General features: G+C 41.8%; 2 protein-coding genes across 2 annotated transcripts; both read right to left on the bottom strand.

Annotated features, from left to right (window-relative positions):
* Positions 1–203: 203 nt before the first annotated feature.
* On the bottom strand, positions 204–1052 carry LOC127303736 (uncharacterized). The gene has a single exon (XM_051334440.1). The coding sequence runs from the start codon at positions 1050–1052 to the stop codon at positions 204–206; it is 849 nt and encodes a 282-aa protein (XP_051190400.1).
* A 51-nt stretch (positions 1053–1103) lies between these two features.
* On the bottom strand, positions 1104–1649 carry LOC139831651 (uncharacterized). The gene has a single exon (XM_071820966.1). The coding sequence runs from the start codon at positions 1647–1649 to the stop codon at positions 1104–1106; it is 546 nt and encodes a 181-aa protein (XP_071677067.1).
* Between the last annotated feature and the right edge of the window lie 11835 nt (positions 1650–13484).

Raw genomic sequence — 13484 nt, 5'->3', positions numbered from 1 at the left:
ATTACAAAACTTACAACTTTAAAATATAACAAAACCTTCACACATGTTTATGACAATGTACTTATGAAATATTTAGGTAACCGACAAATTAAAAAATATTAAAATTAGTTATAAGAAAAAAAGCTTGAAGTCTGAACTAAAAATTCTTTCACGCACACATCTCTCGGCTCTCACGTGTCTAATTGTTGAATTAATCTTTTTTTTTAGTTTTGTTCATTGAGCTTGTTCACAGGTTCTTCAGTAGGAGCATAAGGAATAACAATGTCATCCGGAAGACGCACGTAATCGTCACCGATCGTTTCTTCTATTCCATCGCCAATTCTGAGAAGGTAACTGGAGAACCACTGGTCAGTTTGCGCCCTCATATTACGCGTGAGGCGTATCTTTCTAATCTTATCCCATATGTAAGATCTCCGTAGGGTAGCGTCAGTGATCTGTGCTCTTGTCCCACGCGTCACCACTGGAAGGACCTGCATAAAATCTCCTCCAAACACCACGACTTTCCGACCAAAAGGTGGAGCACATCCCATGATGTCTTGTAGCGACCTATCAAGTGTCTCAACTGTTTGACGTTTTGTCATGGCAACTTCATCCCATATTATCAAAGATGCCCTGCGAAGCAGCTCCGCGGTACCACTCTGTTTGGTGAAATTGCACATGCTGCTATCTGTGAGTCTAATTGGAATTTTGAACCTGGAGTGTGCGGTGCGTCCACCAGGCATGATGGATGCAGCTATACCAGATGTCGCTGTTGCAACAACTATTTGTCCCATGGAACGAACCTTGGCAAGGAGTGCCTTGTACAGATACGTCTTTCCCGTTCCACCCGGACCATCGACAAAGAATATTTGGCTCCTCTTGTCGATGACGTGAGAGAGGATTTCATCAAAACCAGCACGTTGCTCGGTGTTAAGAGATGTAAACAAATTTATGTCTTTTTTGTCTGGAATAATGGACAACTCCTCTTGAACCTCTCTCGAGTGACCACTGGAATACCCATCATCAGTTGGATCCAAATCCGGTAGGCCGTAACTTCCAATATCTTTCCCCATCGAATGCACCAGATCTCTAATGTCTCTAAGGACCATCTGCTCTACTACGGCTCAGTTGGGCTGGCTACGGCGGTAGTCCTCAGACATTGCCTCGAGGTGGTTGTCCCACAATGATCGGATGTTGGTCACCTCGCAAAACACCAAAATAGTTGCAAAAAGCCTTCTTAGAGCATATGGCATTTGGAAAGTAGCAGACTCAGTCAAGCAGTCATCAAGGGTCTTGTCAGTCTCTATCAAACCTCTTTTTTCACATGATTCTCTGAAATTGGCGCATTGCTTGCCATTCACAGTCTTCAAATTTTCATATGATGTTGCACCTCTAACATGATTTAGAAGCACTCTGAGGAAGTACCTTTCACCTTCAGCAGGATGTGCGTACACAATTCTCCCAACTTGCCCCCGCCCCTTTAATTTTCTTCCCTGCCACTTTTTCTTACCCTTAATCCAACGATAGAATTCTGGGAACTCTTTATACAAGAAGTTCCTCGCATAAGGATCAACCTTGTTCATCTTAAAATATTCAATGAGCATGGAAGAAGAATCTCGATTGATGACATCCTCTAGATCATCACCCTCCTTGAATGTGACCGTCTGCATATTCTCCAAATGAAGTTGAAGTTGGAGAACAGCGGGAGAGACACCGAACATTGGAAAAGCGCAAATCATGTGGATAGACTCCTGTGGCCCCACGAACCTAGCATCCCTGTATTGTTTAATCTCATTGATTACTCCGTCATCATTATCTACTGCTGGATCGACGGAGAATGATGCACGGTCATGTCCTTTATAGATGTACTTGAATAGATATTTCACTGCCTTGATGCTAGAGCAAGCTTCAACATTTATGTGACAATTATACCGCATAAGTAAACCAGGGTTGTATGGGACAACCCACCTATTATCCAGTTCTGCTCCTCTGACCTTCACTTTACGACCATCATCCCTCCTCCTATAGATAGGATATTGTTGGAGATATGCCCAAGAGGCAATAATAAAATGGTTATTATAATATATCTTTGTGTTTATGATAATGTTTACATACCATGCTATAATTGTATTAACCGAAACATTGATACATGTGTGTTATGTGAACAACAAGGAGTCCCTAGTAAGCCTCTTGTATAACTAGCTTGTTGATTAATAGATGATCATAGTTTCATGATCATGAACATTGGATGTTATTAATAACAAGGTTATGTCATTATGTGAATGATGTAATGGACACACCCAATTAAGCGTAGCATAAGATCACATCATTAAGTTATTTGCTATAAGCTTTTCAATACATAGTTACCTAGTCCTTTCGACCATGAGATCATGTAAATCACTTATACCGGAAAGGTACTTTGATTACGTCAAACGCCACTGCGTAAATGGGTGGTTATAAAGGTGGGATTAAGTATCCGGAAAGTATGAGTTGAGGCATATGGATCAACAGTGGGATTTGTCCATCCCGATGACGGATAGATATACTCTGGGCCCTCTCGGTGGAATGTCGTCTATATTAGCTTTCAAGCATATGAATGGTTCATAAGAGACCACATACCACGATACGAGTAAAGAGTACTTGTCAGGAGACGAGGTTGAACAAGGTATAGAGATACCGATGATCAAACCTCGGACAAGTAAAATATCGCGTGACAAAGGGAATTGGTATCGTATGTGAATGGTTCATTCGATCACTAAGTCATCGTTGAATATGTGGGAGCCATTATGGATCTCCAGATCCCGCTATTGGTTATTGGTCGGAGAGAGGTCTCAACCATGTATACATAGTTTGCGAACCGTAGGGTGACACACTTAAGGTTTTATGTCGTTTAAGTAGATATGGAATAAGGAATGGAGTTCGAAGTTTTGTTCGGAGTCTCGGATGGGATCCAGGACATCACGAGGAGGTCCGGAATGGTCCGGAGAATAAGATTCATATATAGGAAGTCATATTCCAAGTTTGGAAATGATCCGGTGCATTTATGGCAGGTTCTAGAAAGTTCTAGAAAAGTCCGGAAGAAATCACCATGGAAAGTGGAGTCCCGGAGGGACTCCACCTTGCATGGCCAGCCAAACCCTAAAGGGTGGAGTCCCAGGTGGACTCCACCATAGGTGGCCGGCCACCCCACCCAAAGGAAAGGTGGGAGTCCCACCTTAGGTAGGACTCCCTCCTTGAGTAGGTTTCCCACCTATGGGAGGTTTTGTTGTTGGGGTCTTATTCGAAGACTTGGACTACAACTCTTGGGGATTTCCACCTATATAATGAGGAGAAGAGGGAGGGGGGCAGCCACTCTTGGCCGCACCACCTAGGGCTGCCCATGGCTGGCGCCCTAGCCACCCCCTCTCCCCAAACCCTAGCCTCTCCTCCTCCACATAATACTCCGCAGCGCATAGGCGAAGCCCTGCCGGAGTTCTCCACCACCACCGCCACCACGCCGTCGTGCTGCCGGGATTCCGAGGAGGATCTACTACTTCCGCTGCCCGCTGGAACGGGGAGAAGGACGTCGTCATCAATACCGTACGTGTGACCGAGTACGGAGGTGCTGCCCGATTGTGGCACCGTCAAGATCTTCTACGCGCTTTTGAAAGCGGCAAGTGATCGTCTACCGCAGCAACGAGAGCCTCCTCTCGTAGGCTTTGGAAATCTTCAAGGGTTAGTCTCGTTCATCCCCTCGTTGCTCCCATCTTTTAGATTGCATCTTGGCTTGGATTGCGTTCTCGCGGTAGGAAATTTTTTGTTTTCTATGCTACGAATCCCTACAGTGGTATCAGAGCCGTGTCTATGCATAGATGGTTGCACGAGTAGAACAGAATTGTTTTGTGGGCGTTGATGCTTTGTTGTCTTTAGTTCGAGTACTTTGCATCTTTGTGGCATGGTGGGATGAAGCGGCTCGGGCTAACTTTACATGACCGCGTTCATGAGACTTGCTCCACGTTCGACATGCAACTTGTATTGCATAAGTGGCTTTGCAGGTGTCTGTCTCTCCCACCATAGTGAAGATTCAATTTACTCTTTCTATTGACAACACTAGTATCACCGTTGTGGTTCATGTTCGTAGGTAGATTAGATCTCACTCGAAAACCCTAAACCACGTAAAATATGCAAACCAAATTAGAGACGTCTAACTTGTTTTTGCAGGGTTTGGTGATGTGATATGGCCATAATGTGATGATGAATATGTATGAGATGATCATTATTGTATTGTGGCAACCGGCAGGAGCCTTATGGTTGTCTTTAAATTTCATGTTGAGTAGTATTTCAAAGTAGTTGTAATAGTTGCTACATGAGGTGAACAATCATGAAGACGTCGCCATGGACCTTGACGCTACGCCGACGATGATGGAGATCATGCCCGTTGATGATGGAGATCATGTCCGTGCTTTGGAGATGAAGATCGAAGGCGCAAAGACTAAAGGGCCATATCATATCACATATGAATTGCATGTGATGTTAATCCTTTATGCATATTATTTTGCTTAGAACGCGACGGTAGCATTATAAGATGATCCCTCACATTAATATCAAGATAATAAAGTGTTCTCCCCTCGTATGCACCGTTACACGCTTAAATGCGTTTGAAGCATCTCGTGATGATCGGATGTGATAGACTCAACGTTCACATACAACGGGTGTAAGCCATGTTGCACACGCGGAATACTTGGGTTTGCTTGACGAGCCTAGCATGTACAGACATGGCCTCGGGATAACGGAAATCGAAAGGTTGAACACGAGTCATATGGATGATATGATCAACATGTTGATGTTCACCATTGAAGCTACATCATCTCACGTGATGATCGGTTTTGGTGTAGTGGATGTGGATCGTGTACCACTTAACAACTATGAGGGATGTTGTATTAAGTGGGAGTTCATTAGTAATTAGATTAAAACATGAACTAATTATCATGAACCTAGTCTGAGTAGTATTTTGAATTAATTTTGTAGTATTGGCATCCATTTTCTACCATGCACTAGTCTTGTAATTGAGATAGAAATACTGTTAAAATCTGACAAGAAACTTTACGGACTGGTACCGTATTGTTAAAGAATCAAGAAATGATTAAGTCCTATTGCAAACTTTTAGTAAACCTCACATTGTTGATTCAAAGAACTATGGTTTCAATTAGTACCTAAAGTTATCTTGTCTCCGTGAAACTTGAAGTTCAAATCTGTTTGAAAAGTAAGGAGCTGAAAATTTAATTTTCAGAAATAATCAAGGTATGAGATATATGTGATATCTAAGACCTTATTGCAAGATGATAGAATATAATTTGGTGAGACAATATAAACTCATAAGTTTTATGGGAATGTACGAAGGTTGAAGACGCAAGGCGTCCCAATCCTCCAACTATTGGGGCACTAACGATATTCGCATATCCATGAAATGATCGTCCTTAGTATGCACCGTTGCTAAGACTCGTCGTTTCGAATACTGAGGTATAGATTCTACGTGTACATACAACGGGTGCAAGCCAGATTTGCACATGCGAATACTGAGGTTAAACTTTACGAGCCTAGCATGTACAGACATGGTCTCGGAAAATCATCATGATATAATGGATAAAATTATGAGTGAAATTGTTCATCATATCACAAAGTTACTAATAGTGAAATTTGGAACACTTGTCATATGATGATAAACTTCAAAGTAAGAACCTCATGGTTATTGGTATTTTACTGACAAACCTAGAAGTTATTGAAGGTGAAGTGTTTTCTGAGAATGAGGAAAGCTAAAAGAGAAACTACAAAAGATATTTTGGCAGAAAGAAAGAAAAGACTAGAAAGTCTAGCTCAGGTGTATATAAATGATATACATGTTATGGATGTATTCCTCATTTGGTCACACAATGAAATTCTTGGGTATTTGTACCATATTGGTTGGTATTAAGTGTCATACAAAACAACGCAATACAAGAATACAATGGCCTAAGTGACTGATAAGGAATATGGTAATAATGCACGTCTGGAACATAATAAAGTGTTATTATGTTTGTCGTTGGCATTCTACCTAGCCCTTAGAATTTATAATAAAGAACTTAATAATTGTTATTTTGCTCTGGTCAAATGAAAACAATGAGTTCTTCAAGTTATGACATTACTCCATGTACGATGGATAAGTTATTATGAATCTTAATGGTGAAAACACACATACATAACACTGACGCTAAAATGCCATAAGGCAAATGATTTGAATTCCACTTATTTGTGGAACCGCCATTTAGGTCATGTTAGAAAGGACCGCATGAAGGAACTCCATGCAAATGGATTTTTGGAGTCATTTGATTTTTGAATCATTTGGCGCTTGCAAACCTTTTCTAAAGAGAATGACTAAAATACCGTTCATAGGCCAAGAGTTGAACGGACAACTAACTTAGTGGAAACATACATGATGATGTATGAGGTTCACTGGGCATAGTTGTGTGCGGGAGATTCTTCTACTTCATGAAAACTTCCAATAATGAATTGAGTATATATGTGGATATATTCGATAAGGAAGAAGTTTGAAACATTTGAATGGATTCAAATAAATTTCAGCATGAAGTGGAAATCATCGTAATAGAAAAGTCAAATATCTATGAATGGATCATGGGGGAAATATTTGAATTACGAATTTTAGCGAACATCTAAGAGAGTTATGAAATTGTTCTACAACTCACGTTTCTTGGAGTATCATAATGATGATGGAGTATCCGAGAGATGTATCCAAACCTTGTTGGATCAATGATGAGATAAAATATTGATGCCATTATATTTTTGTGGATTATGCTTTAGAGACTACCGCTTTTACACTGAATAGAGCATCATCATGATCCGTTGAAATGACACCATACGAGTTATGGCATGGGTATGAACCTTAATAGTCCTTTCTTAAATTTTGGAATGCATAGCATAAAGTAAATAAGTTTACAACCAAAATCGGATGAATGTCTTTGTTGGTTATCCCACAGAATTGATTGGGAATTCTTTCCACTATGGAGACAAAGACAAAAGTGTTTGTCAATGTTTCTTACTTATTTCCAAGAAATTGTTTTTAGTAAAGTATTTGAGTGGGAGGACAATAGAACTTGATATGGTTTATGAATCTGAGCATAATGATCAGAGTAGCGCAGCATCGGAATTGGTTCCGGAAGCGGCCATGACGATCATGGCTCCCATGTCTACAAAATGTTATAGTCATGGAGATCGAAGTACTTATTGAACCTTGTAGGTATGGTTTACTTTGTGATCAAATAAATGATACAAAGGATTGTTTTTGAACAATGATAAACCAACTACATACAAAGAAGTTATGATGGGCCCTGACTCCGTTAAAATGGCTATACGCCATGAAATCCAAGATAGATGAATACTTTTTGAAAGTAAATGGATCTATAAAATTGATGGACTTGGATGGAATATCCTTGAATAAGCTAGACTTGTCGAAAAGTTGTTTACAACAAAGTTCAAAGAGTTGACTACGATAAGATTAGATCTTCCGTAGCAATGCTTATAGTCTATGTGGATTATTCTAGTAATCGCTACATATTTCTTTCATGAGATATGATAGTAGGATGGCAAAATACATTACTTAACAGAAGTGTGTATTAAAGGTGTATACAAGATACAACCAATTGTTTTGCTAGTCCGTGGAATACTAGATAGATATACGAACTTCAATTGGATGAAGTGAGTATCGCGGAGTTGGAATCTTCACCGGATGAAATAGTCAAAGAGTTTTGGATTTCATCAGAAACGATGAAGATGCTTGCATTTGCAAGAAATTAAGTGGGAGCGCTGAGACATATTTATAATACTTTATGTAGATGACATATAGTTGGTTATAAATGATGTAATTATATACTTGATTATAAAAGGTTTCATTGAGAATTAACTTCAATGAAAGAATATGGATAGAAACATATTTAGTGTCAAAATCTATGAAGATAGATTGAAACACATAATAAGTTTAAGTCAAAGTACATAGAATGGATATTGAAGTAGTTCAATATAGAAATATTAAGAAGGTGTTCTTTTCATGTGAAGTTTTAACAAGACTTGAGTGTATCTGACACTCAATGAGTAAAAACACATGAGTGATTATGGATCACGAATAATATGTACACAATCAGATGTCCTGTGCTCTAAAATGTTATGAGCATATACCAGAATGATTCATGTGATGATCATTGGACGATAGTAAGAATATCCTTTAGTACTTTAGAAAAACCAAGGATATATATATAATTTTATATGGGGTAATGTCAAACAAATCGCTGTAAGGTGTTGCACCGATATTTGTTTGATCACATATAAAAATGAAATTCAAATCTCAATTAGGCTAAGTATTGTTTAAAAGGTAACACAATGCTAGATTTAGAAGAGTTCTAAATATTGTGACGGATTCTACAAACATAGGCAAAGCATGACATTGTTTTTGACAATGACTGAGGCTGTTGAGTCGAGAAGTTCTTTGAAAACTTGGTGTAGTTCCGATAGTGTCAGAACTTTAAAGCTATATTGTATGTGACAATATTAGTGACATATTTCAGACCGCGGAATTAAGGTTCCACCAGAAAACCAAACATATTTAATGCCGACTCATTTAGAAAATGAGTGATGCGTTGAGACGCAAATAAATTGCAAAATACATACGTTTCTGAGCATGTCAGATCCGTTGACTAAAACTTCTCCCGTGAGAAAAACATGATAAAGCACCGGAAGGCCAAGGTGTTATATCTTTACATATGTAAACTAGATTATTGACTCTAGTGCAAGTGGGAGACTGTTGGAGATATGCCCAAGAGGCAATAATAAAATGGTTATTATAATATATCTTTGTGTTTATGATAATGTTTACATACCATGCTATAATTGTATTAACCGAAACATTGATACATGTGTGTTATGTGAACAACAAGGAGTCCCTAGTAAGCCTCTTGTATAACTAGCTTGTTGATTAATAGATGATCATAGTTTCATGATCATGAACATTGGATGTTATTAATAACAAGGTTATATCATTATGTGAATGATGTAATGGACACACCCAATTAAGCGTAGCATAAGATCACGTCATTAAGTTATTTGCTATAAGCTTTTCAATACATAGTTACCTAGTCCTTTCGACCATGAGATCATGTAAATCACTTATACCGGAAAGGTACTTTGATTACATCAAACGCCACTACGTAAATGGGTGGTTATAAAGGTGGGATTAAGTATCCGGAAAGTTGTTATCACCAGAATTTGACCGAATCAGAGGTGGGCCACGATCAAGATGGGCTTGAAGAATATACATGGAAGATTATACGTGAATCGGCCTTATATGCAAAGTTTGGGCTAGTTTGCCCGTGTATCTGTAATATAGTAGGATACGTGTCGGTTAGTTAGAGTTTGGCTCGTGCACGGTGGGGATTATTCCCACGTTAGAAAGTCTACGGACTATAAATATGTATCTAGGGTTTATGAAATAAACAACAACCACGTTCACCACAAACCAATCTAGGCGCATCGCCAACTCCCTTGTCTCGAGGGTTTCTTCCGGGTAAGCATCATGCTGCCTAGATCGCATCTTGCGATATAGGCAGTACAAGTTTATTCGCTGTTCATGCGTTGCTCGTACTGAAGCCTTTTTGATGGCGAGCAACGTAGTTATCTTAGATGTGTTAGGGTTAGCATTGTTCCTCGTATCATATGCTATCGTCGTGCAACCCTGAGACATCTAGCCGCCCTTACACCTATCTTAGGTGTAGGGGCGGCACCCCGCTTGATCATTATTTAGTAGATCCGATCCGTTATGGTTGCTCCTTGTTCTTCAAGGATTAGTTTAATATCTGCATAGTTAGGCCTTACAAACGGGTTGAAGGATCCAGTGGCGCGTAGGGTGTAGTTTGCTAGCCCTAGACAGGATGTTCTGGGGATCAACCTCGTGTTGGTTTTTAGGCCTTGCCTAGGGTCGGTTTACGAACACCGTGCGTGGCCACGAGGCTCAATCACGAGTAGGATGTTCCGATTATGTGGTGAAAACCCTAAATCGTAGTAGATCATTTTAGCTTTATTTTGATCAAGCAGGACCACCATATATTCGTACACCTCGTGCGAATCATGGGTGGATCGGCTCTCTGAGCCGATTCACATGACAACCTGAGAGCCGATCGAGGCTCGTATTTAATGTTTACGTGTATGCCATGCAGGAAACTAAGCGAGGCATCTCCATCACCTTCCTGACCAGGTATAGGTCAGGTGGCACGCCCTTGCACCAGCATCGGACGTGCGTGCCGAGTCTTTGCGGGCCGTCGCTCGGAGGGACCAGGGCCAGCCGCAGTCCTGGGAGCCTCCCGGCTCTACTGTGTTGCCCGTCGCTGCTCGCCGGTGGGTTTCTGACCGCAACACATTCTGGCACGCCCGGTGGGACAGTCTTCGACATCAACCGCATCGCCATCTACATCTGAGATGGCGGACGGCACCCCATTCATGTACGAGGATCTGACCGAGGAGCTCAAGAAGAAGTATGACGAGGTCAAAGCGATCCTCGAAGCCGACCTCATCGGCTCTTTTCACGGAACCCGCTCACATGGCATCAGGTGGAAAGGGTTCTCACCTGAAGGCGCGCTCGATGGAGTGGACCTGTCCGCCCCGTCAGAAGAACGCACCAGGTCCCTGCGTCAGGAGATTAACTACATGGTAGCTCACTCACTGCACCGCCATTCTGAGAGCCTGGTGAACACTTTGGAGCGTGTCGCTCTTCGGGTGATCCAGGAAATCATGAGGCATCAGTACTCTCCGTCAGGACCAGCTCTCGGGACTTACCAAGGAGAGATGCCACTCCAGTCCCGTCCACCGCTGCCATTCGCGTTGGCAGCACCAGAAGTGCCGAATTCACCGGCATACGCCGTTGACATGGTGGAATGCACATACCCTGGGAGGTGCCAGCCAAGATTCTCGCTCAGCATCAACGTGGTAGGACTTGGGCGCCACCCTGGTAAGGATAGAGACGAGGGCAGCAGCTCTCATAACGAAGACAATGAGGAAGCCGTTCCATACGATCGGCCCCGACAATTCCAAAAAGCCCCGGTTACGATCAAGATGAAGGCCGATTCCAGCGATCGGCCCGTATTATCCTTACCACACGTTCTCCCTGAATTTAGTGTCGATCTAACGTGTGACAGAAAGCTAGGGTATGGGTTTACATCGGCTGATGAGCTAGAAGAAGTCGACATCGGACCTGGGGATAAGTCGCGACCAACTTTTATCAGCAAGAAGTTAGATCCACATCTTAGGAGCCAGATGATAGCTCTGTTAAAAGAATACCCAGATTGCTTTGCATGGGATTACACAGAAATGCCTGGGTTAGACAGGAGCATTGATGACGCGTAAAGCACACTCTCGTTGGGAACCCCAAGTGGAAGGTGTGATGCGTACAGCAGCAAGTTTCCCTCAGTAAGAAACCAAGGTTTATCGAACCAGTAGGAGTCAAGAAGCACGTTGAAGGTTGATGGCGGCGGGATGTAGTGCGGCGCAACACCAGGGATTCCGGCGCCAACGTGGAACCTGCACAACACAACCAAAGTACTTTGCCCCAACGAAACAGTGAGGTTGTCAATCTCACCGGCTTGCTGTAACAAAGGATTAACCGTATTGTGTGGAAGATGATTGTTTGCAGAAAACAGTAGAACAAGTATTGCAGTAGATTGAATTTCAGTAAAAAGAATTGGACCGGGGTCCATAGTTCACTAGAGGTGTCTCTCCCATAAGACGAACAACATGTTGGGTGAACAAATTACAGTTGGGCAATTGACAAATAAAGAGAGCATGACCATGCACATACATATCATGATGAGTATAGTGAGATTTAATTGGGCATTACGACGAAGTACATAGACCGCCATCCAACTGCATCTATGCCTAAAAAGTCCACATTCAGGTTATCATCCGAACCCCCTCCAGTATTAAGTTGCTAACAACAGACAATTGCATTAAGTATTGCGCGTAATGTAACTAGTGACTACATCCTTGAACATAGCACTAATGTTTTATCCCTAGTGGCAACAGCACATCCATAACCTTAGAGGTTCTTGTCACCCCTCCAGATTCACGGAGACATGAACCCACTATCGAGCATAAATACTCCCTCTTGGAGTTACTAGCATCAACTTGGCCAAAGCATCTACTAATAACGGAGAGCATGCAAGATCATAAACAACACATAGATATAACTTTGATAATCAACATAACAAGTATTCTCTATTCATCGGATCCCAACAAACGCAACATATAGAATTACAGATAGATGATCTTGATCATGTTAGGCAGCTCACAAGATCCGACAATGATAGCACAATGGGGAGAAGACAACCATCTAGCTACTGCTATGGACCCATAGTCCAGGGGTAGACTACTCACACATCACACCGGAGGCGACCATGGCGGCGTAGAGTCCTCCGGGAGATGATTCCCCTCTCCGGCAGGGTGCCGGAGGCGATCTCCTGGATCCCCCGAGATGGGATCGGCGTTGGCGGCGTCTCTGGAAGGTTTTCCGTATCGTGGCTCTCGGTACTGGGGGTTTCACACGGAGGCTTTAAGTAGGCGGAAGGGCAAGTCGGGAGGGGGCACAGGGCCCAGATGACAAAGGCGGCGCGGCCAAGGGGGGCCGCGCCGCCCTAGGGTTTGGGCACCCTGTGGCCCCACTTCGCTTCGTCTTCGGACTTCCGGAAGCTTCGTGGAAAAATAGGCCCCCGGGCGTTGATTTCGTTCAATTCCGAGAATATTTCCTTACTAGGATTTCTGAAACCAAAAACAGCAGAAAACAAAGAACTAGCACTTCGGCATCTTGTTAATAGGTTAGTTCCGTAAAATGCACGAATAAGACATAAACTCTGCATAAAACATGTACATAACATCAATAACGTGGCATGGAACATAAGAAATTATCGATACGTTGGAGACGTATCAGCATCCCTGCTTAGTTCTGCTCGTCCGAAAGGTAAAACGATAACACGTATAATTTCGGAGTGACATGCCATCATAATCTTGATCATACTATTTGTAAAGCATATGTAGTGAATGCAGCGATCAAAACAATGTATATGACATGAGTAAACAAGTGAATCATAAAGCAAAGACTTTTCATGAATAGCACTTCAAGACAAGCATCAATAAAGTCTTGCATAAGAGTTAACTCATAAAGCAATAATTCAAAGTAAAAGCATTGAAGCAACACAAAAGAAGATTAAGTTTCAGCGGTTGCTTTCAACTTGTAACATGTATATCTCATGGATATTGTCAACATAGAGTAATATAATAAGTGCAATAAGCAAGTATGTAGGCATCAATGCACAAGTTCACACAAGTGTTTGCTTCTTGAGGTGGAGAGAAATAGGTGAACTGACTCAACATTGAAAGTAAAAGAATGGTCCTCCATAGAGGAAAAGCATCGATTGCTATATTTGTGCTAGAGCTTTGAT

The sequence above is a fragment of the Lolium perenne genome, chromosome 5 (genome assembly GCF_019359855.2).
Source record: "Lolium perenne isolate Kyuss_39 chromosome 5, Kyuss_2.0, whole genome shotgun sequence".
NCBI lineage: Eukaryota > Viridiplantae > Streptophyta > Magnoliopsida > Poales > Poaceae > Lolium > Lolium perenne.
The sequence above is the reverse complement of the archived record's forward strand: the minus strand, read 5'-3'. Positions and strand labels throughout refer to the sequence as shown.

Bases quoted from the DNA above. Each gene is read 5' to 3' on its own strand.
- LOC139831651 (XM_071820966.1), bottom strand. From the start codon at position 1,649: ATGCAGACGGTCACATTCAAGGAGGGTGATGATCTAGAGGATGTCATC.
- LOC127303736 (XM_051334440.1), bottom strand. From the start codon at position 1,052: ATGGGGAAAGATATTGGAAGTTACGGCCTACCGGATTTGGATCCAACT.